This window comes from Carex rostrata, chromosome 35, assembly GCF_964058835.1.
Source record: "Carex rostrata chromosome 35, lpCarRost1.2, whole genome shotgun sequence".
In the NCBI taxonomy this organism is placed as follows: domain Eukaryota; kingdom Viridiplantae; phylum Streptophyta; class Magnoliopsida; order Poales; family Cyperaceae; genus Carex; species Carex rostrata.
In genome coordinates, this window is record NC_135952.1 from 561,507 (window position 1) to 586,595 (window position 25,089).

The window sequence follows — 25,089 nt, forward strand, 5'->3', positions numbered from 1 at the left end:
CAAGTGTAAAATTGTAATTGCAAATTAATTACACATTATTATATCCATTCTCTTATTAATTTTGACAAATAATAGAAAAAATGCACTTGTGATGAAAGAAAATTATTTTTCAAAAAAGCGAATTAAATATCACTTATAAACTGTATAACATGTTAATATAAGTTTTACAAAATTTATAACATGAAAGTCCCAAGAAAAAAAATAAAAACACAAAAATAAAAATAAAGTTGCCGAAATCTGATTAATTTTAAGAATTATTAAGACTTGAGTCAGACTTTGGACGGCCATTTTTATTAATACCCTAAAAACAAACTTAATTTTAAAAATAACTCTGCATTGGATTTTTTTTTAAAATGCCCCAACCGCTAGGCCCACGAGCAGCCCAAAACACAAGTGGACTGCCTGTCCCACAGGCGGGTCACAGCACTAGCGGACCGCCCATGGGACGGGCTGTCCTCTTTTTTTTTTTTAGAGATTTTAGTATTTTGATTTAAATAATTTTGTGAAGAAAAAAATTTTGTTGTTTAGAGTGTATGCCAAAAAATAAGACATTTGATATATTTATGAAGTGATGTCGTAACTTTTTATTATTATTATTTTTTTTGTGAACTTTGATTTTATTTGTCAGTTGGATATCACAAATCTAAATATAACACTTATTAAGGACTTGGCCTTTATTCAAAAATTTTCAAATTCTGACAGCTTGTTAATCTTCTCTTTTTCCTGGTTTTTATAATATATGTATAATATATACATACATACATATACATATATACATATATACATATACATATATTCATATACTTATACATATACATATACATATACACATACACATATACACATATACATATACATATGTACATATATACAATTTTTTTTAATAAACTCATTTTTTTTATAATATATGTATATATTATAAATATATACATATATTATATATTATATATATAATATACATATATATACATGTAGAGTAAGGCTACGCTACTTCGTGAATTAAATGAGGTGTTTTAATTTGCGCTCATATTTCTAGTTTCGAAGTCCAAATAGCCGATCCAAACCATTAGATGTTTAATCTATATTAAAATGTGCTTAGAGACCAAATTTTATATTTTTTTGAATTTTTTTACTATTTATTAAGATGGTTTGAAAATCGCTGTTTTTTAATGCCTATCGTCGAACAAAAACTTAAACTGGATTTTTGAGACACTAAACGGCATTTTTTTGAAATTCTGATGCTTCCGATGCCTGGTGCATCACCGGGGAAAAATCGGATCCGTCTCGTCCTCCCCTTTCCAAAAAGTGTTCATACGCGTAAATCTGACTTTTCTAGCCAAAGTTATGGCTGTTTAAAGTTTTTTCGAAAATTAAACTTTGAAAATTCATAATTAACTGTAGAAAAATCCAAATAAGTTAAAATTTATATAAATTATGTGTATTTTTGAATGCTCTACATGCTGGTGTAATCACTTTTATAGTTTAGTCCCTATATCAATCCATACTTGCTGATTTACCAACAAATGTTAAATTTGATATTTTTACTGCATTACACTATACCAGTGGCCTTTGCCTAGTGCTTGGCTGCTGAGTTTGGACTTGATACCATACCAGAGGTCAGTTTATGATACTTTGTGCATGGACAGAGATCTAATTTGATGCTTGAACATAATTTAGTAGTTCTAAACTACTGTTTTAGTACCATAAATAAAGAGAAGAAGATCAACAAGCTGTCAGAGCTTGGAAATTTTTGAATAAAGGCCAAGTTCTTAATTAGTGTTATATTTAGACTTGTGATATCCAACTGACAAATAAAATCAAAGTTCACAAAAAAAAATCATAGTTATAAAGAGTTACGACATCACTTCATAAATATATCAAATGTCTTATTTTTTGGCATACACTCTGAACAAGAAAACTTTTTCTTCACAAAATTATTTAAATCAAAATACTAAGATCTCTAAAAAAAAAAAAAAGGATTGCCCGTCCCACGGGCGGTCCGCTTGTGTTTTGGACCGCTCGTGGGCCTGGCGGTTGGGGTTTTTTTGGGGTATTAATAAAAATGGCCGGACTTTGGAAACTAAATAGCAACAATTTATTTTAATAAGTTGATTTTCTCTTATATCTAATTTGAAAAAAAAAATTGTTTGCAAACTTATAAATACAACTACTGCAAACATGTTCCGATCAACTTATTTACCTGAACATAAATATTTTCCTACATGCAAAAAATTATAGCTGGTATTTTCACATAATTCAAGAAATATTTAAAATCCAAAACTGAATAATATAGGCATGATATATCATTCAAAACTTCTGTCTCTCTCTAGCTTTGTCTATTTCTCTTTGTCTCGCTTAGTCATCTAAATTTTTTCGCGAAGTCAATTAAGATGAGAACTTGTAAAATGCCTCTCAATCTAAAATTTTGAAGTGCTTACATATATACTAAATCAGACAAAAAAAACTTTTAATAAGTTTGAGATAAAAAATAAATAAAGAGAAGTTCAATTTTAATATAATAAAGAGCTACGAAAGCTTTCATCATGTAATTATTATTCCATTATAATGAATGAATGAATTTATTTAAATTAGAAAGCTTTGATGTGATCAATGTATATAAAGTAGCAATTCAAATCTTTCCAACTTTATCATCATAATGATTAATGAATCATCAAACAATACTTAAATTAACTTGTATGACATATGATATTTAAGACCATTTATATGTCCAATAAAAAAAATGTTTCATAGTTTTCAATTTTATTTGATTTCTTTTGAAAATTCATGGTCAAGACTGTCCAAATAACGATTGTCAAGTGATCCATCCTTTTTATGTTATTCATATATCATTTCTTTTATGATGAGATTTTGATATACTTTTTACCATACATCAAATTATTTGAAATTTTAATAGTCATAAATTAACATTGTTTTAGTTCACTAGTTTGGATAAATTCTTGCCCGATTTTTATATTCATAGCATTACAAATATTGAAATAAAATAAATAGCATCATTTTTTTTTTATAAATTGCAAAATCAGAATGAAACATTCCAATTATCTAATTGTGACGAAATGTACCGTTTGAATTTCGATCGTGACTAGGGGTGTTAATGGGTACGATACGGGTAGGTGGAAGTATTTTTATACCCATACTCAGTAAGAATGACCTTACTCATACTCTACTGGCCTATTCTTATCAATTAAGAATTGACCTTACTTTACTCTACCCTTCAGGTTTCGAAACGGTAGCGGGTGAATAACAAATAATACTAGTATAATAATTAGTTTATTTTTTACAAGTAAAACATCAAAACTCATTTATTTCACACATATTCAATGACATTACTAATAAAAAAATAAAAATAAATGTGTAATTAATTTCAACTAAATTGTATTTTTTATAAAACAAAAGAATTCAAAAACAAGAATATAATTCAAAAACAAGAATATATCTTCCGATAAATTTAATTATTTAATTAAAGAACAGACATTTAAATAAAAATAATATGTTTAACATTTTTCTTACAACAATTATCCCGGCCACATTTAATCTAAGTCGGGTCAGGTTGAGTTTGAGAGAATAAAGTTATGCCCGCTAACGGCCCGGCCCATCAAGGCTTCTTCTCAGCTGTTTATAAGCCCATTAAAAAAGGCCTTCTATGGAAATTAAAGTCCGAACCCGAACCCTAGCTTCGTTTCGATTCTCTCTCTCAAGTCTCAAACCCTCCTTTCTCTTTTCGATTATGGATTCCTTTGCGCGCTTCCTTGGATCAAGCAGCTGCTAGACCTTTGGCGAATGGCGAGAGAGCCGATCCAACGGTGATCTATTCTTTAACATCATTTTTTATCTCTTCTTTGTATATTTGGGATGAAATTAATCTATTTCAGCTTGGCGTCACAATTTGATTCTGATTTTGATTTTTAATTGAGCTTCCAAACTAATGAGGTTATGTACCGATTAGGGAACCAATGCTGTACCAGTACTAATGACCAAGTTTTACCAGTACACCTTGTAAGATGTAACCAAGGCTAATTGCCTTTGATTGATTTTACTATTTCATTTCCAAGGTTCTTTTCATAGAGCTTGATTAAGGGTAAAGATAGTGACAGAGCAGTTATTGCTCCATGCAGCACACGGCTCTATACAATAGAGCCAGAACAGTGCTGCATGTGAGTCATGCGCTGTATGAAACAAAAATTGCTCTGTCAGTATCTTTACCCCTTGATTAAACCACATATCCCTATTCAAATAAATGAAGTTGTGTATTATGCCAAAATTTTATGGCTAGTGTATCCTTCAATGTCTCCGAGGAGTTGTTTTGCTATTTCCATGTTTTGGGTAAGGCAGGTTGTTCTTTTTGCAGAGTTAGCATAACAAAAAGAGTTCCGACTAACAAAATAATGATGCTTTTAGACTAATTATTTACTTTTTTCTCCAGGTTATAATCTCCTGTAAAGTGTTACTTCCCCCAACTAGTATTTAAATACCTCTTTTGCTCAACAATGAAGGTTTTGGGCCTTCTAAAACGTGTACACGGTACCATTACCGTACCGGTAACACCTGCCTCCTTCTCACTGTCCCGTCACCTCTCTGATGCTGCCCCATCAGCACCGAAAGACCCCACAAACAAATTCACGTACCCACCTGTCTATGAGCCGTATGGACCGAGTCCACCACCTTCCTCTAAAATCCTTGACCTAGCTGACCGCATTGCCTCTTTACCGCCCGGAGAAATAAAACAAATTGGGCCGGCCTTGTTCCTTCGTCTCAACCAACCTCTACCACGCACTCTGTCTGGCCAAGGTTTGAGTCTCGGCTCCTCCCAGGCTGCGGGTCCCGGGAAGTCAGAAGAGAAAAAGAAAGAGGAAAAGACAGCATTTGATGTGAAGTTAGAGAAGTTTGATACCGCATCCAAAATTAAGGTGATAAAAGAGGTAAGGAGTTTTACAAATTTGGGCCTGAAAGAGGCGAAGGAGTTGGTTGAAAAGGTACCGATTGTGGTTAAACAAGGTGTCACAAAAGAGGAGGCCACGGAGATTATGGCGAAAATTAAGGCAGCTGGGGGTGTTGCTGTCATGGAATGAGGTCATTTATTAGTTTTTTTTGTTTTCTTTTGTTAGTTAATTTAGATGCTCAAAATGTCTTAATAAGAAATGTTTTGCGTGCCCAGTAAAGCAGTGAAAAAGGGGTGGTTTGGTCATTTTGATACGGTGATATTTCTGAGCCTTACTGCAAATTGGATATTCTGATGTCTCAGAGGGTATAGGAGTAATGTCTTTTTCTTGTTAGCATTTTTTTTAGATTTAATGGGAGCAAGAAAATTCTTGTATGGTCAAACTTTTTTTCGGTCCATATTACCCTTTGGTTCCATATAATTGACAGTGTTTAGATCTGAAGTTGTAATAAGCCAGTTCAAACTCAGGAATTTTTGAATATGTAGTGTGGTTAATTACTCTGTTCATGTATCATGAGAAATACCATGTAGATTTCAGTTCATGTTTTGTTTTACTGGTGTATAACTTACCGTTTCCTCCCTCCGATTTGGCGGATTTACGGAACTTGTTTAATTTGTTTTTTTCCTATTCAGAAAGATTGAGCAAAAATTACATAATGTAAATATGTGCAATGTGTATATGAAGGATAGATAATTGAACAAGCTTCCATCATTTCCTCCATTATATACAAGAATTCAACAGGATTAAACTATGAAATGCTTCTCATTTCAAATATAGAACAAAATTCTCTACCTTATTGTAAACCAATAAATTCAGACGCTACCTCAGCCAACTCTTCAATCTCTCTCATTCGGTCCTCCATGCATTTAAAAAGAAACAAAACCCACTCAAATTATCGCAATCGCACAACATTTCTCCGTCATCAGCATAGTTTTTCGCCAACTCGGCCTCCCCTGGTTTGAAAACAAAGAACGCTTGCGACCACGGTCCGTTGAAGACCCAATCGTGCACGTCCCAGAACACCTGTACCGGAGATTGCTCCACGAAAACTATCGCACTTCCGCGAAATTTCCAGTGCAAATTCTGAACATTGATCAGAACTTTACCATCTATGCTTATTCTCATCTCAGGATCCCTCGATCCTGGTATGGAGTTCTCAATGACAATGTCGTGCTCTTTTCTTTTTCCGCTGTTGAACCGTGCCCGTGTGGTGAAGTTCCTTCTAGAAAGTGCACTTTCTCGTTTGCAAAGCAAAATCGGGTCCTCCAACGAAGGCCTCGATTTGCTCTTCTTGTAGGCATTCTTCTTTGAATCCCCAAGTAATAAAACCACTTCTTCGTGGCTTACAATTGCGACATAATAGCCGCTTATGGGCTCAGGACTTTCTGTAAACTTAGCCGATCGCATGTCCCAGAATATCTTAACACGATCACCATCAACGTCTTCTTCTCTTGAGCCCTTTCGACCCCTAAACGGCCATGGTTTGAGGTCAACACGACATAATAGGGGTCCGTTTTCCCTTCCTTCTACAGAGATAGAGAATGAATGACTGATAAGGCTTCTGTTCCATGAGACGGTGACTTGACGGGGCACACCGGCTATCTTCGTTTCGTAAAATGAGACCACTGAGCTTTGTGGGGCTTGCTTGGAATTGTTCGGCGACTCGTCTTGCGGTGTATCAGAGCTCATTGAAGAATTATGAGCTGCACTTGACAAGCTCTGTTCTTCAAGTCTCCTCATTGCATTTCGAGATCTCAATCTCTTAATCATTTTGAACTTCTAGATTTTCTATGAAGATTAAAAATTCATATATGAGATGATATATTTCCTGTTCTTCTTTCTGTCTCTTTCTTTTACAGGCCTCCACAAGATCATGCAAAATTATGAGTGAGGATAGAGGAATTACAAAGAGATATTCAGGCAAAGGATATAAAAAGTTAAATATAGGTAATTACATTTTGTCTTGAGAAGGATAATTTCACAGTACAATTTGAACAACTCAAAAGAGAGCTGTAATTTGTTTTTTGCGACGAGGTTTTAACCTTATTTGGCTATATTTAGGCAAAAAATAAATGCCAAATGGTGAAACACTAATGACCAATTAATCCTTAGGTGGGTCCCACAGGCCATGATCTTAATTCAAAGCTAATTAACTGTTAGTCTAGTAGTAAGTTATCTAGAAAGATTTTATCTTAAACACTAATTTTTACTCATAATTAGGGTAATTTTTGGTGACCTTGTTTAATGCATGCTAACAGATATTATCTAAATAGCAAGAAGTGAAAATCAGTTTTTGATCTAATTACAACAAAAGATAATGTTTTCCAAATAGAATTTCTTTTTTAAAATTTAGTAGGGACTACTAAAATTGTATAGACGAAGATTTCTTGTAGATATTAAATAGTCAAATGACTTGACTTTCAATCTTTACCCAAATAGGTTACTAAAATATTTCATTTATATAGAAATTTTTTTTCATATAGCCACATCATAAATTAAAGTGATGGACATAATGGACAACAAAAGGCAAAATCTAGACTATGCATTCTAAACACAAGCTAATTATAGTATCTTGATAATTAGGAATATGCAGATTTTAATTATTTCAATTTTTCATAGATATTTTGAGTTAATAAATAAAACATGATAGGACCAAAAAGACATTAAACAATAAGTTCCTATTAAGACCTCAATTTCATTTGCTCAGAGCTTCCAAGTATTCACCTCTCAAAACCCTCAATTGAAAAGAGATAAATGTGCAATATATAATATAACTAGATATCATAAGTTGTAATCAAACGTGCATTAATTTAATAGCCATTGTTGAGTGGGACTAATATGCATATATATTACACAGTTGGACTCATATCTTTGTTTTTAAAATCCAAATAATTAATTTGAAATGTTCAACATGATCTTCATATATATAAAAGTGTACTAGCATGCCAAATTTTACATTTTCAAGAATTATTTCACTATTTTATTAAGATAGGTAAAAAATCTTTAAATTCTGGACCATCCAAAAACAGTGATTTTCAATCTATCTAAAGATATAGTAAAAAATTAAAAAAAAATATAAACTTTTGACTGCAAATACATTTTTATATGGTAATTATGTTCAACTAGTTGAATCGACTATTTAAACTTTGAAAATGGAGATATTGATTTATGACACGGATTGATCCGTAATATGTATGCATCATAACTATCAGTAACGGATTTAAATGCAGTGTATATATGGGGTCACTCGACCCTTATTTTGTAGTAAAATCATGCAATTTGCAGGGTATGAGTCGACGGTTTAAATCCGTTACTGTTACTTACAATTGATAGAATGCATATTATAGTTACAATTGAGAAATGCGTATTATTTTTCTAGTTACAATTGATTTTAAATGATTTGCATTTTGCACTGTATTTATTTAAATGCAGATCTGAGTCGGTTTTAAACTTTCAAATGAACACGGAATTGAATTGAGTTTGACCGACCGGAAATAAATCTGCTGTTATTCCACATGAATAATAGGAACCCGTTATTCATATCACAACCGTTGATTTTCGTTTAGATTCGTGTTTGTAAAACTTTCTTTCTTGAGATTCGCATAGGGAAAAATTTGAACGGTTGTGATCAGAATAATAGGTTCCTGTTATTCTTTTGGAATAACAGCAAATTTATTTCCTGACCGAAATTGGTTTGACCATGAGAATAGATTTACTGGGTCCGGTAGTGAGGAATCCATGCCTCTAACTCTGAGGTAACAGAATATTTCTGTTCAGATTTGGACCGTCCGATCAGAATTGGGTTTCTTGCTAATTGGGTAATAGAATATTTTCATTTTTTGATATGTGATATTTGATCAACATTTAATCCTCACAGTGATCTTAGTTGTAATTAGGGTTTTTTTTTAATTACACCAATTAAGGATCATTTAGAGTTCAATATTTATTGCATTAGTGCTTTACAATTCATTCCCCAACTCGGAATGAACTATTAAGTCAAAACTCTAAGGATTAAATTGAACAAGTTAATCATTTTATGAACAATATCATAGAGCAAATAGTTGCTCTAAAACACTAACACTATCAGGTATTTGGTTCCATACCGATAAAAGAAGGTGGTTCTTCTTACGACAATGAGCCGATAGTTGATCTAGCAGTACGGATCCGTTAGCAAATTCGGTTTTAACCCGATAGAAGACTACATTTCTGTAGTAGTGACAGTATGGTCAATCACTTCTTGACTGTAGTTACACAAATCTTGAAAACGGAAAAATATAAGCACGCTCCAAGAAAAACATACATAGGTAATTGAAACAATAATCATTGTTAAAATAAAAGAAAAAACCCAGTGAAACTTGAGTGATGCAACATAAGAACTGTTTCAGGGCTTTTACAGGATTCTCTAAATGATTCAGTACAAGCTGAGTTATTGTAATTTTAAATCATGAAATGATGTATATTCTAAATTAGTGCAAACAGAAATACGATAAGGGACGTGCCAAGAATGGGATAAAACTTAAAGAAGCATTCTATGCTGGTGGCTATGAGCTTTAATCTACATCTAGCTTCACCTCGAAATAATTGTCTGTATACCATATCCAACTTCATCCCCTCCACTGGCGTATGTTTCAATTGATTGCCAGAGAATAGAGCAGAGAAGAGAGAAAGAGCGAGAACTACAGCCCCAGTATTTCCAATAGGAGCTAGCATCAGATATAGACCTAATCCAAGTGCAATGAGCATGGATTTCGCAGCAACAGTAAATGGCAACAATGAACCTTCAACCATACTTTCCATCATATCAGATTTGTCAACACACGAGGTGTATACGATATTTAGAGTAATCAAGAAGGAACAAAAAAATGCATAGTAGTCTGCTATGACAAATGCCTTGAAAATATACTTCCTTCCTAGAATTGGTGTGCCGGTATCTTGATTTGTACCTCCTGGCAGAGTAAAAGCTGCCGCAAATGTTACTGTTGCAATGAGTACAGAACCCAGACCCACAAATTGGGCTTTCATCATCACACTTTCTGAGCTGTTTTTAGCACCTCTTGTGTCTGTTGTCGAAATGCCGTCCTCATTGGTGCCTCTAATTAATTCCGTTTTTGACATTTGCTCTTTAGTATAGTGCTCTTTAGTATAGTGCTGAAACCAACCTCTACTGAAACCACACAACATATCCTTAATATCCTTAAGCTGCAATGCGCCAAAAAAGTATGTTATTAGAGAAGGTAAAGGAATACATACAGCAAGTTGCAGGTAAGCCCTACAAGAGACCACTTCTTTTAGAAATGGGCTCCGCTGACCCATTGGCCGTGATGGAAATCTGCGTCTTCTTATGTTGTCATCAATTAATTGCAAGTGCATGTATTTTGCTGTTTTATTTTTCTTTTCTTTATGCTTTCAAAGACATAATAGATTGGATCATTTCATCATTTGATCTTGCTACCCACTGTCATCAACGAAACATATTCATCTTCCAATAAAGTTTTCCTATTCCTTTTTATTTGTGACTAACGCTCATTCTTTCTCTCTCTCTCATGCACATATGCACACATGCACACATGCACCAGTTAAATATGCAATGACACCTCCATGCACAGGCACAAGCACCATATCGAAAATAAACATGCATTACTTGAAATAGTGGGGAAGTACTGATCAGTATATTTATGATCATTACTGGAAACATGCATTACTGCAATGACATTTCATGAAGCCAACATTTGGATAAATCTTGGATTGAGACAATAAATAAAGTTTGGTTGTTGGCTACCATTTTTTTTTAAAGAAAAGAATATTCTATCAAGGTTGATGAGAAATAGAAAGCAGCTTAACCTGATATGGATCTGTATAATATTTCTCTTGTTTAATCTCTGCAATGTCCTGTGCTGTTAGACCTTCCTTGTTTTGCAAAGTCATATCCACTTTAGTTTTTTTTAAAAGAGAAATCATAACATCATTATCTTCATGTTCTGCCGCTAAATGTAATGGGGTGTTTCCTTTGTTATCCGTTGCGTTTGCCATTCTATTGATCCATTTCTTCCAGGAGGAGATGGCAATTTTGTCTTTTGAATCATTTTGCAATTTATAAAGTATGTCTGCGGTCTTCGCTTCTATGGCAATGTGTAGGATGTTCTTTCCACTACCATCAAGTAGCTGACATGGATCAGGGCACCATTGTAAGAGAAGGCGAGTCGTTTGGATGCGGCCCATTCGTACTGCAGTATGTATGGGAAATGATCCGTCAGAATCTGGGATGTATGCCAGTGATGGATCTTTCTCCAATAGGAGTTCGGCAATATCACAGTCTCCAAATATTGCTACGAAGTGGAGAGGAGTTCTTCCTGTTTCATCTATCTCCTTACCAAGTGGTTCTGAGTACAGTTTTAGTAGTTCTTCGGTGAGTTCTGTCAATAAGATAACATAGAGAAGTTCAATTAGGAAAACCTAGTTCAGTTTTAGTAAGCAATAATAATTCCTCACTGGCTGAATGAGAAACAGCTCACTGAATGGATTTGGGCATTGTGCATACCATATGAAATGTAGTCACTATGAATTAATAAAACAGAGGTCGAAGACACCAGTCAATAAGAACTAAAGGAAGCCGAAAAATGCAAAAAAAAAGGTCATTGGCTAGTTCATTGGTCGATTTGGTAGTTCATTGGTCGATTTGATATAAACAAGACTAAAAATAAAGTCTAACCAAATATTTTTCATTGACAAATATATAAATTGAATCAACTAAATAAACCGATCAACCGATCGAATTAGAAAATAAACCAAATAAACTGATCAACTAAATAAACCGATCAACCAAATTTAATTTTGGTTTAACTAAATTACTATGAAAAATGCAAAATAAGAACCGTTAATATAAATATTAAGTACCTATTTTATGTTCAATATATGTGCAGGACTTGGTTTGATTGATTTGTTCGGTTTATTTAGTTTTCAACCATCAAAACCGTACCAAACAAAATGAACATAAAACGACGAACTGCTTTAACCAAAATATATTTAATTTGATTTATAATCTAATTAAAAGAAACTAAACCATCTGAACAAAACTTAGCAGGGACTTCCCTCTGAAGTTGAGTAAAATAAGATAATCAACATTGTTATTATATATATACCTGTGTCTTGGCGCACTGCAGCAAACAACGCTGTTTGTTGTTTTGGTCCTGAGTAAAAAGCTGGTGTAATTTCCTGACCCAACAGTTTTTCCACCATATTATGTACCATACCAACCGATCCCCTTGCAGTAGCCAGGTACAAGGGAGATACGGAATCATCGTTGACCAACCCCGCCAATTCTATGTCTTCTTCCATCAGAATCGAGACGACAGCTCCATGATCATGTCGGGCAGCTTCATGTAAGGCTGTTTCCCCCAGACAGTTCTTTTGTCTAAGCAGCTCTTTCAACCCATCCTCACCGAATACCGATTTGGAACAACTGATCAACTCCGAAATGGTTTTTTTGTGCCCAAATCTCGCAGCATGGTGGAAGGGTGTCTCATTTCTTACATTGTGTTCCTTCAGCAATGAGCTATCCTTCATACATATTTTAGACACAAGTTTTTCATGGCCATAGGCAGACAGCATGTGAAGAATCGTATCCCCCATACCTGTAAAAGGAATTGTCAATTGTCAGTTTAGCCCGCATGATCAAACGGAGACTAGTCTGCTACATTTGTGCCATACTTCACAAAATCAGAATCAGAATCGGACTCGGTCACTTGACCATAAAATTGACATCTGATGAATCGAATCGGTAACTAGGATTTTTTTGGCAATCCCAGTGAGTCAACAGTAACCCTAAAATCCATGCTATTTCAAATCCAGTCGTTAAAATGTTTCAAGATGAGTGCACAGAATTTTTTTGAAAAGAGTTGCTTGAAGATTTGTTCTTGAAAAAAATTCGACGGATGGATTCAGAAAAGCAGAGATTTTAGAATTTATCTTTTGCAGCATATTTATTTCCGTTATTTTGGGTGCTGGTACTGTCAATCAAATTGGGATCAGAGTCCATTTCTGACATTTGGATAGTCGGTCCTCATGTTAGTAACTATTTGGACAGTTGTTATTGGGAAAAAAAAATAAAAAATTTGATGTGTCCAATGGAATAATGGATATGGAAGTCGAAAGAATACATGCAAGTTGGAACAATTTTGTAGTGCTTCAGAAAGAGTACAACGACATGAATGAGTATCCAAAATGTGATGCATCACAATACAAGAGAAAAGGACAGAACAAACTGTGAAATCAATCATAGAATCAACAACGATGCAATGAACACCCGTAGTAAAACCGGTTTTCAATATTAAAAAAAAAAAGAAACCGGTGCTGATTTAAAATTGTGTAGTAGTGCCATCAACCACACCAAATCTATATTTCTTTCTCTTTATATTCTTAGCACTAAATAACTAGTAGACCAAGACTAATGTGCCATGCTTGGTACGTACTATGTTATTCTTGTATTGGCAAAAAAAAATATTACCTGTTGTGCTCCTGATCAGGCTGTCAGAGAGTTCCATTGGTGTGTCATCATCAACAGATACCATCGTATGAGGGGGATGTTCTTCTTTTGATGGTTGAGGATGGTCTTCTTCTTCATTGTTCAATCCCAGAAGCTGATTCAAATATGCCGCTGTAATGAGCTTGCGTGGCATCAGTGGGCGCTTAGGCTCATTCTGAGTTTTGGATTGACACAATAAATAAAGGTTGGTCGTCAGCTACCATTTGTTTAAAGAAAAGAAAATTCAATCAAGGTTGATGAGAAATAGAAAGAAGCTTAACCTGAGTTGGCTTTGTATATTTCCTGAGTTGATTCGGTGCAATGTCGGGAGCTGTTAAACCTTCCTTGTTTTGTAAAGTCAGATCCCCTTTATATCTTATTAAAAGAGAATTCACATCATCATCTCCATGTTCTGCCGCTAAATGTAATGGGGTGTTTCCTTTGTTATCCATTGTGTTTGTCATTCTAGTAAACATTTTCTTCAAGTAGGAGGTGGTAAATTTGTATTTTGAAAAAGTTAGCGATCTATAAAGTGTAGTTGCGGTCTGCGCTTTTGTGGCAATGTGTAGGATGTTCTTTCCATTGCCATCAAGTAGCTGACCTGAATCAGGGCACCATTGTAAAAGAAGGCCAATCATTTCGAAGTGGCCCATTCGTACTGCAGTATGCACAGGAAATGATCCGTCAGAATCTGGGATGTATGCCAATGATGGATCTTTTTCTAATAGAAGTTCAGCAATATCATCGTTTCCAGTTGATGCTACGAAGTGGAGAGGAGTTCTTCCTGTTTCATCTGTTGCCTTACCAAATGGTTCTGAGTACAGTTTTAGTAGTTCTTTGGTGATCAGTTCTGTCAATAAGATAACATAGAGAAGTTCAATTAGGAAAACATAGCACTGTTTTAGTAAGCAATAATAATGAGTTTGGCTAGTATAACATTAGTGTCATTTCAACCTAAACTCTAAAACATATCCAATTGACTTCAAACGGTGATTTCAAACCATTCAAACCGATCTACTTCATTAATTGTGCGTTTACATGCAAAATTTATAACTTTTTGAATTTATTTAGTATTAAGTCAAGCGGTCAAATATGTGAGTTTTTAAGTTAATTTCAATACATTAATTTTTCAATATTTTTACCGCTTGATTCGATACTAAAATAACTCGAAAATATAAAAATTTGTATATAAACGCATCAGTCATAATGTAAATCGGTTTGGATTAGTCGTTCGAAGTCAATTTGATAAGTTTTAGAGTTAGTGTTATATAGACTGAAATGACATTGATGTTATACTAGCCAAACTCAATAATAATTCCTCACTAGCTGAATGAGAAACAGCTCACTGAATGGATTTGGGCATTGTGCATACTATATGCAAACATAATACAATCATTTTAAAGCATCTGTTTACAAGAGAGAACGGTCGTCTTTAATTCACTGGAAGAAGTTCATCTTATAACTACAAGGGATATTGTGATTACAGAATATTGAGACTACAGTTAAATTGAATTTAAACATTTGACTGAGAATGACTTGATGCAGGGTAACAGCATAAAAGTTTTATGAAATGTAGTCACTATGAACCTGAAAGATGCAAAAACAAGGTCATTTGCTAGTTCATTGGTAGATTTGGTAGTTCCTGGGGCGGAACTAGAAAATCTGGATAGAAGGGGCTAAAAATTAAAATATACAAATTGTGGCTAGTAAAAATTGAACCCAAGCTTTTTCCAACACATTGTAACCTCTTACACTAGACTACAAGTAGGGGTGTTCATTGGGTCCGGTTTAATCAATTTTGAACCAAACCGAATTAGTTTGGACCAAACGGTTCAGTTTGTTCGGTTTAATGGTTCGGTTCAGTTTGCTTTTTAAAACTGAATTATAATTTCGGTTCGGTTCGGTTTGAAATTTTTAAAACCAAAATAACCTAACCGGCCGAACTTTTATATATTATGAATTTGGTCCGGACCGTCTCGGTTTATTTCTTAATCAATTACTTTAAATATATTGATTTATTTCTTAATATCCCAATTTATTTCTTAATATCATGGTTTATTTCTTAATATACTTTGGTTTATTATAAATCAATTGCATTAAATAAAAAAATTAATATATTTCTGTTTAAACCGAACAAACCAAATAAACCGAAATAAAACTTTGGCTTGGTTTGATTCGGTTGCAATGCTAAACCGTTTCGGTTCGGTTCTATTTTTGAAACAAAAAATATAACTTTGGTTTGTCTAATTCGGTTCGATTTCAACTGAACTGAACCGATGAACACCCCTTACTACAAGTGAACATGTGATAATTTATGAGGGAGGCTAAACTATATAAAATGTTCAAAAAAAATAAAATTTAATTAAATCTTAGTGTATGTATAACTAAAATTTTAAAATCATAGGAGTGAATTAGCCACGTTTTGATTGATTTTAGATCCGCCCCTGAGTAATTCATTGGTTGATTTGGTATAAACAACACTAAAAAAAAGTCTAACCAAATATTTTTCATTGACAAATATATAAACTGAATCAACTAAATAAACCGATCAATCGATCAAGTTAGAAACTAAACCAAATAAACTGATCAAAAATAAACCGATCAACAAAATTTAATTTTGGTTTAACTAAATTAGTATGAAAAATGCAAGTAAGAACCGTTAATATAAATATTAAGTACCTATTATATGCTCAATATATGTGCAAGACTTGGTTTGATTGATTTGTTCGGTTTATTTAGTTTTCAACCATCAAAACCGTACCAAACAAAATGAACATATAACAACGAACTGCTTTAACCAAAATATATTTAATTTGATTTATAATATAATTAAAAGAAACCAGACCATCTGAACAAAACTTAGCAGGGACTTCCCTCTGAAGTTGAGTAAAATAAAATAATCAATATTGTTATTATATATATATACCTTTGTCTTGGAGCACTGCAGCAAACAACGCTGTCTGTTGTTTTGGTCCTGAGTAAAAAGCTGGTGTAATTGCCTGACCCAACAGTTTTTCCACCATACTATGTACCAGATCGACTGATCCCCTTGCAGTAGCCAGGTACAAGGGAGATACAGAATCATCGTTGACCAGGCCTGCCAATTCTATGTCTTCTTCCATCAGAGTCGAGACGACAGCTCCATAACCATGTCTGGCAGCTTCATGTAAGGCTGTTTCCCCCAGACAATTCTGTTTGCTAAGCAGCTCTATCAACCCATCCTCACCGAACACCGATTTGGCACAACGGATCAACTTCGAAATGGTGTTTTCGTGCCCAAATCTTGCAGCATGGTGGAAGGGTGTCTCATTTCTTACATTGTGTGCCTTCAGCAATGAGCTATCCTTGATACATATTTTAGACACAAGATTTTCGTGTCCATAGGCAGAGAGTATGTGAAGAATGGTATCCCCCATACCTGTAAAAGGAATTGTCAATTGTCGGTTTAGCCCGCATGTTCAAACAGAGACTAGATCTTAGGGAAGGTCAGGCAGGTCTAGGTTAGGATCATTTTTAAAGAAAATAAAAAAAAAAATCAGTCATTTCTGGCCTGCAGGGCTGTAATGAGCCGAGCTAGGCGAATATCGAAATTGGCTTGTGGAGATCACGAGCAGAGCCAAACCGGGCCAGCCTTGAGGTCCGAGCTGAAAATAGTGGTTTGTGACTAGCTCCAGATCCAGTCATTTCTGGGTCATGAGTGGGTCCTCAGATCAGATCCAGGTTAAATCAGGTCCTGCTGGTAGACTCCACACCTTGACTTCATATTGTAGGTCAGTTTGAGGATCAATTGGGGCGAGCTTAATTTATTGAGTTGTGAGTTAATAAGGTTGGTGTTATTTTGGGTGCTGGTACTGTCAATCAAATTGGGATCAGAGTCCACCGAACCATTTTGAATATATGGTGGCCATTTTTGACAGTTGTTATTGGGCAAAAAAATTAAAAAAACAAATAAATTGATGTGTCCAACGGAATAATGGATATAGAAGTTGAAAGAATACAAGTATGTCGAACAATTTTGTATTGCTTCAGAAAGAGTACAACGATATGAATGAGTGTCCAAAATGCGGTCCATCACAAAACAAGAGAAAATGACAGAACAAACTGTGAAATCAATTGTAGAATCACCAACGATTCAATCAGCACCGGTAGTAAAACCGGTTTTGAATATTAAAAAAAAAAGGCGCTGATTTAAAATTGTGTTGCAGTGTAGTGTCATCAACCACACCAAATGTATATTTCTCTCTTTATATTCTTAGCACTTAATAATTAATAGACCAAGACTAATGTGCCACGCTTGGTACTATGTTATTCTTGTATTGGAAAAAATATATATATTGATGTGAATTATTACTACACAAGTAATAAATCCTAATTTACGCTCAATTCGGTTGCAAGTGTACAACCTTGTCGAGTAGTACTTAGGAATCGTCTCCACAGGAACAAGTTGGAATATTAAACCTAACCTAACAATTTAATTTAGTAAAAAGAAAATAAGAAGGTTTTTGTTTGTTTAAAGGGTTGGTTTGATTGTGATTAAACTAAAGTCTTTAAAGCAAAATTAGATTTTTAACAAGAATGAGAAATTATGGTTTCTTAGGGTTCCTATCCACTGGTGTTATGACTAATTGGTTTATTAAATTTGTTATTTTAGTTATGAAGGCACAGTTGGGTGTTGTAGGTACAAAGGGATATCTCTATATTAATACCATTTTTAAATTAGAATAAACGTCACCTCTCGGTACTTGACTACTCTAATCTAAAGTCATTAAGTTCTTACTGTCCCAATAAATCTAGAAAACTATCTTTCACCTCTCGGTACTTGGCACAATTATGACCAAATTTTACATAATATGGTGGAAAAACTGTTATGATTTAGTTGGTTTTATTTTATATATTTTTGTTCTTTGTTATGATCTATTCTTTATTTTAATTGATTGTGAAGACTTAATCGAAATCACATGAAACCCTATGATTTGGTATTTGCAATTGAGAAATTGAATATTAGGTCCAGACCATAAGGAATAGGGTATTTGATAGGCTAAGTACCGAGAGGTGACGCTTGTCTAATACGGGCTTTACCTAATAGTTACCGTTGTTTTCAATGCTTCAGAAATTTAATTGATTGTGAGGTGACGCTTAATAAATAGTAAAAAATTTCTAAAAAATGTAAAATTTGGTCTCCAAGCAGATTTTAATATAGATTGAACATCTAACAGTTTGGATTTGTTGTTTGAACATTAAATACTAAAATATGACCCCGTAAGCACCTCGGTCGAAGTGCTACCGGTAACAATTTAGCCATACTCTACATATATATATTGAGTATGGCTAAATTGCTACGGTAGCATTTCGACCTAAGTGCTTACGGGATCAAATTTTAGTATTTGATATTCAAACAACAAATTCATACCGTTAAATGTTCAATTTATATTGAAATGTGCTTGGAGACCAAATTTTATATTTTTTTGGGAATTTTTTTACTATTTATTAAGATTGTTTGAAAATCGTTGTTTTTATTAAAATTTTGCACCATTAAAAAACAACAATTTCAAACCATCTTAATAAATAGTAAAAAAATTTCAAAAAATATAAAATTTGGTCTCCAAGCACATTTTAATATAGATTGAACATCTAACTGTTTGGATTTGTTGTTTGCACATCAGATATTAAAATTTGACCCCGTAAGCACTTAGGTCGAAATGCTACCGATAGCAATTTAGCCATACTCTATATATATTACCTGCTGTGCTCCTGATCAGACCCTCAGAGGGTTCCATTGGTGTCTTATCATCAACAAATACCATCGCATGAGGGGGATTATCTTCTTCTTCTTCATTGTTCAATCCCAGAAGCTGATTCAAATGTGCCGCATCGCCATCCATAGCCGCTATAAGGAGCTCGCGTGGCATCAGTGGGCGCTTATGCTCATTCTGAGTTTCGGATTCTCCGGTTGCAGGCGAACTTGTTATCTTGCTAGCCATTAATTCTGGAGCTTAATCTAGCTAGTGTCTGATACGAGAGATTGCACAATAAATGTATAGAGGATTGATCTTATATAATTAAGAAATGCAAGTTTGCCTCAATTATGTATAGCCCTAGAATAGTGTGCCAATGCTTGGTGATGTCAAGTACCTTGGTTAGGATGCGAACAGGTCCCTTATCACGGAGCTGATCCAGAAGATCTATTAGAGAGGAAGGGGAGGGGAAGGGGAAGGGGACCTAGGGTGCTTAATAAAAACAAAGTGGAAGGAAGTGAAAGGCAGAGAAAAAGCCAAGTGGAAGTGGGTAATGAGGACCTAGCGGATAACCTAGCTGGTATTAAAAAATCAAGGAGCAATTTCATGTATATCCCTCAAAAGTTTTAATATTACATATTTATCCCTTCAAAATTAATAATTATATATTTATCCTTGAATATCATACAAACTCACATATTTATTCAATCTAACTCTATAACATATCAAATATCTCCAAAAGTAATTAAATAATATTTTTTTAAACTTATAAAAAATATTTTACAGCATTAATTAATTAATAATACATTGACTATTATGCTCTTCGTTTTTTGTCTCTTCAGCCCGACTAAGTTCTCTTTTCTCTAAGACGTCAAACCTCTTACCTCTCTCTCCAAACGAAAATGGAAAATTAAAGTAATGAGGGGTGGCATAAATTTGTGAGAGGGGAGAAAATTAGGGAAGGCGGGAAGAAATATGTGATTTGGCCTGTTTGGAGAGAGACGCGGGGGAGGTTTGGTCATAATGAGATCGAAGAGAACTCAGGCGGACTACTCAAATTGCATAGACGAATCTTTCTTGTAGATATTAAATAGTCAAATGACTTGACTTTCAATCTTTACTCAAATAGATTACTAAGATATTTCATTTATATAGAAAAAATTTCATATAGCCGCATCATAAATTAAAGTGATGGACATAATGGAAATCAAAAGGCAAAATCTAGACTATGCATTCTAAACACAAGCTAATTGCAGTATTTTTATAATTAGGAATATGAAGAGTTTAATTACATCAATTTTCATAGATATTTTGAGGTAATAAATAAAACATGATAGGCCTAAACAGACAATAAACAATAAGTTCCTATTAAGACCTCAATTTCATTTTGCTCAAAGCTTCCAAGTATTCACCTCTCAAAACCCTCAATTGAAAAGAGACAAACGTGCAATATATAATAACTAGATATCATAAGTTGTAATCAAACGTGCATTAATGTAATAACTATTGTTGAGTGGGACTAATATGCATATTACACAGTTGGACTCATATCTTTGTGTTTTAATCCAAACAATTAATTTGAAATGTTCGACATGATCTTCATATATATAAAAGTGTACTTGCATGTCAAATTTTACATTTTTAAGAATTATTTCACTAGTTTATTAAGATAGGTAGAAAATCTTAAAATTCTGGACCATCCAAAAACAGTGATTTTCAACCTATCTAATGATATAGTAAAAAATTCTAAAAAATTTAAACTTTTGACTGCAAATACATTTTTATATGGTAATTATGTTTAACTAGTTGGATCAACTATTTGAATTTTGAAAATAGAGATATTGATTTATGATACATATTGATCCGTAATATATATGCATATTATGATACAGATTGATCCGTTATTCATATCACAACCGTTGATTTTCGTTTAGATTCGTGTTTGTAAAACTTTATTTCTTGAGATTCGCATAGGGAAAAATTTGAACGGTTGTGATTAAAATAATAGGTTCTCTTTTGGAATAACAGCAATTTTATTTCCTGACCGAAATTGGTTTGACCGTGAGAACAATATCATAGAACAAATAGTTGTTATTCATATCACAACCGATGATTTTCGTTTAGATTCGTGTTTGTAAAACTTTCTTTCTTGAGATTCGCATAGGGAAAAATTTGAACGGTTGTGATTAGAATAATAGGTTCCTGTTATTCTTTTGGAATAACAGCAAATTTATTTCCTGACCGAAATTGGTTTGACCGTGAGAATAGATCTACTGGGTCCGGTAGTAGAGGTTTGCTAAACCCGTTAGGGGCTGAACCCGTTTTGCCCGGCCCGTACCCGTTACCCGTGGTACCCGTACCCGTTGCCCGGGTACAAACGGGTAGACGGGTAGACGGGTACGGGTAATAAACGGACCGGACAAAATAATTTTGAAAAAAACCCGTTGTACCCGTACCCGTCTACCCGCCAACCCGTACCCGCCTACCCGCATACCCGTACCCGTACCTGACCCGTTACAAAATTTGAATTTCAAAATTTTTTTGGCGGCCTACTTTTAGAATTCAGATCCAGTGCAATACCTGACTGAGTAGAATGAGATCTGAGTCGTCAATTTTAATTTGGCATGAATCTCAAAGTTGACCCCTATAGAATTCAGATCCAGTGCAATACCTGACTGAGTAGAATGAGTCAATGAGATCTGAGTCGTCAATTTTAATTTGGCATGAATCTCAAAACGGACCCCTATATCTAAACGGACTCCGGGATATGTCCTTTAACTTGGCACGAATCTCAAAGCATAAAAATTCAGAAAAAACAGAAAAAAAAAACCCGCCCGTACCCGTCAACCCGCAACGGGTACGAGTAATAAACGGGTAGGGTAGAGGTTTTGGGAAAACTACCCGTCTACCCGTTGCGGGTTGTACCCGTACCCGTACCCGTCCTACCCGTCTACCCGCCCTACCCGTTACCCCTAACGGGTTACCCGGAACGGGTCACGGGTAACCCGTTAGCAAACCACTATCCGGTAGTGAGGAATCCATACCTCGGACTCTCTGAGGTAACAAAATATTTCTGTTTAGATTTGGACCGTCCGATCAGAATTGGGTATCTTGCTAATTGGGTAATAGAATATTTTCATTTTTTTTATCTATGAAATTTGATCAACACTTAATCCTCACAGTTTGTAATTAGTGTTTCTTGCTAATTACACCAATTAAGAATCATTTAGAGTTTATTACTTATTTATTTAGTGCTATACAATTCAGAGTCGTCAACTCTGAATGAACTATTAAGTAAATCAAAACTCAATAATCAAATTGAACAAGTTAATTTTTTTATGAACAATATCATAAACGGGTAGCAACTTCGGTTTTAACCCGATAGAAGACTACATTTCTGTAGTAGTGACAGTATTGGTCAATCACTTCTTGACTGTAGTTACACAAATCTTGAAAACGGAAAAATGTAACCACGCTCCAAGAAAAACATACTGAAGTTTTTATTAATATCCAAAAGAAATAAAGAATTTCAAAAACTATTCAGCTTTTTGAGTTATTTTGAAATCTATCCAAACCCGCAAAATTTTTTTGCAATTTTTTTTCAAACTCCCTTTCCGCAAAAAATTTTTGCGGTTTTCTCTTTTAAAAAAAAAAATTATATATATAATTTATTTATTTTTTATATTTAAATATTAGAAATATTTAATATATTTCTTTGAAAATATATGGATTATTATATAATTTGATTTATAAGAAAGACTGCGAGAAATAACTCGGATCAATATTTTTCATGCCGTATTTTTCATGGCTGTAAGAAAAAAATAATATATTTCTTTGTGTGTTATTGGAAAAAAAAAATGCTTGTATTATGAGTTATTGAAAAAACGCGGTTCAGAAGTCACTTCTAGCCTAGGTAATACATAAAATATTGTGATCCTTCTAGTATATTTAATTTCTAAAAAGTTGTATCTATTTTGATAATTCTTTTTGAATAGCAATCATTAAATAACTTAAAGTTTTTGTTTTTTTTCAAAAATAGATACAACTTTTTAAAAATTAAATATACTAGAAGGTTCACAATATTTTCTGTATTTATCTAGAAGTGACTTTTGAACCGAGATCAATAACTCAAAATCGAAGCATTTTTATTTTTTTTCCAATAACACACAAAGAAATATATTATGTTTTCTTACAGATATGAAAAATCTGGCCTGAAAAATGTTGATCCAGGTTATTTGTCGCAGTCTTTCTAATAAATCAAATTATAGAATATTTCATTTATTTTCAAAGAAATATATTAAATATATTAAATATTTCAATATAATAAATAAATAAATTATAAATTTTTTTGTTAAAAAAGAAGAAGACAAAATAACAAAATATATTTACGGAAAGGGGTTATTTTTTTTTTTTAAAAAAAACAAATTTATTTTTGCGGAAAGTAGGTCTAAAACTGCAAAAAAAAATTGCAGTTTGGATAGATTTCGAAATATCTCGAAAATCTAGATAGTTTTTTATTCTTTATTTTTTTTTGGATATTAATAAAAAATTCGGAAAAACATACATAGGTAATTGAAACAATAATCGTTGTTTAAAATAAAAGAAAAAACCAAATAAAACTTGAGTGATGCAACATAAGAACTGTTTCAGTGCTACAGGATTCTCTAAATGATTCAGTACAAGCAGAGTTATTGTAATCTTAAATCATGAAATGATGTAAATTCTAAATTAGTGCAAACAGAAATATGATTAAGAACATGCTAATTTTGTTATATGCGGGAGTCCACATTTGAGTATTCAAATAAAAACGGTCTCTGGCTGAGATGATGGACTTGGGCTTTACACCACTGTCTCTATCGGAAATGTGTCTCAGTAATTGTCTTTCCAACTTGTTCCACTTTCCTGCCGGCGAGTCAAAGAATCGATATTCGTAAATTACAGTGAAGAGAAAAACAGCGAGAATTACAGCCCCAAGATTTCCAATAGGAGCTAGCAGCAGATACAGAGCTAATCCCAGTGCAATGAGCATGGACCTTGCAGCAATACCAAGTGAATTAAATGAATGATCAATGGACCTTTCCATATCATCATTAGAATAGCCATAATACGAGCCGTATATAATATACATAGTAGCTAAGAAGGATTGAAGAAATGCATAGCCGTCTGCTATGACAAATGCCTTGAAAATATACTTCCTTCCTAGAATTGGTGTGCCGGTATCTTGATTTGTACCTCCTGGCAGAGTAAAAGCTGCCGCAAATGTGACTGTTGCAGTAAGTACAGAACCCAGACCCACAAATTCGGCTTTCATCATCACACTCTCTGAGCTGTTTTTAGCACCTCTTGTGTCTGTTGTCGAAATGTCGTCCTCATTGGAGCCTCTAATTAATTCACCTCTACTGAAACGTGCTTTTCTGATTACCGTGTAAATTGCTCCACACAAAACGTCAATAATCTGCAATTCGCCAAAAAAGTATCTTCTTAGAGAAGTTAAAGGAATATATACAAGTTGAAGTTCAAGATCGATGTATATTAAGAACTAGTCTTTGATATAGTAGCAAAGGCACATGGTATCTATGTGGAAGGTCATGGGTTCGAAACCCGGATGAGGGAAATCTTTTGTTGTATTACAAGGGTATTAAATAATTGAGTGGCTTGACCTCCAACCTTTACTCAAAAAAAAAAAAAATCGATGTATATTTTGCAGGTAAGCCTTACAAGAGAGCACTTCTTTTAGAAATGGGCAGTGCTGACCCATTGGCCGTGATGGAAATCTGCGCCTTTTTATGTTGTCATCAATTGTTGCAAATGCATGTATTTTTTTTTTTCTTTTTGCTTTCAAAAGACATAATAGATAGGTCATTTGATCTTACTA

General features: G+C 33.9%; 4 protein-coding genes across 6 annotated transcripts in view; 1 reads left to right on the forward strand and 3 right to left on the reverse strand.

Annotated features, from left to right (window-relative positions):
• The first annotated feature begins 1,247 nt into the window (after window positions 1-1,247).
• On the forward strand, window positions 1,248-5,538 carry LOC144549297 (Ribosomal protein L12/ ATP-dependent Clp protease adaptor protein ClpS family protein). Its single transcript, XM_078298016.1, has 3 exons — window positions 1,248-1,307; window positions 3,693-3,821; window positions 4,512-5,538. The coding sequence occupies exons 1-3, from the start codon at window positions 1,248-1,250 to the stop codon at window positions 5,085-5,087; spliced, it is 765 nt and encodes a 254-aa protein (XP_078154142.1). The 3' UTR covers window positions 5,088-5,538.
• A 147-nt stretch (window positions 5,539-5,685) lies between these two features.
• Window positions 5,686-6,871, reverse strand: LOC144549634 (uncharacterized). The gene has a single exon (XM_078298405.1). It carries the CDS (start codon window positions 6,726-6,728, stop codon window positions 5,805-5,807), a length of 924 nt encoding a protein of 307 aa, XP_078154531.1. The 5' UTR covers window positions 6,729-6,871; the 3' UTR covers window positions 5,686-5,804.
• A 2,390-nt stretch (window positions 6,872-9,261) lies between these two features.
• On the reverse strand, window positions 9,262-19,704 carry LOC144549255 (uncharacterized). 3 transcript variants are annotated; one of them, XM_078297979.1, is made up of 8 exons: window positions 19,612-19,704; window positions 19,241-19,488; window positions 16,406-16,897; window positions 13,761-14,329; window positions 13,462-13,654; window positions 12,098-12,589; window positions 10,800-11,371; window positions 9,262-10,157 (listed from the first exon to the last, which is right to left on the reverse strand). In XM_078297979.1, exons 2-8 carry the CDS (start codon window positions 19,458-19,460, stop codon window positions 9,420-9,422), a joined length of 3,276 nt encoding a protein of 1,091 aa, XP_078154105.1. In that variant the 5' UTR covers window positions 19,461-19,488; window positions 19,612-19,704; the 3' UTR covers window positions 9,262-9,419. The 3 variants fall into 3 exon arrangements, with proteins under 3 accessions (XP_078154105.1, XP_078154104.1, XP_078154106.1); XM_078297978.1 differs by having other exon boundaries at window positions 19,220-19,488; XM_078297980.1 differs by lacking the exon at window positions 19,241-19,488 and having other exon boundaries at window positions 19,612-19,703.
• Window positions 19,705-23,819: 4,115 nt separating this feature from the next.
• Window positions 23,820-25,089, reverse strand: part of LOC144549651 (uncharacterized) — a 30,716-nt gene continuing 29,446 nt past the window's right edge. The window contains exon 6 of the mRNA XM_078298421.1: window positions 23,820-24,669. Coding sequence (XP_078154547.1) covers window positions 23,938-24,669 — 732 coding nt within the window. The 3' untranslated portion in view covers window positions 23,820-23,937. The remainder of the gene's footprint in view (window positions 24,670-25,089) is intronic.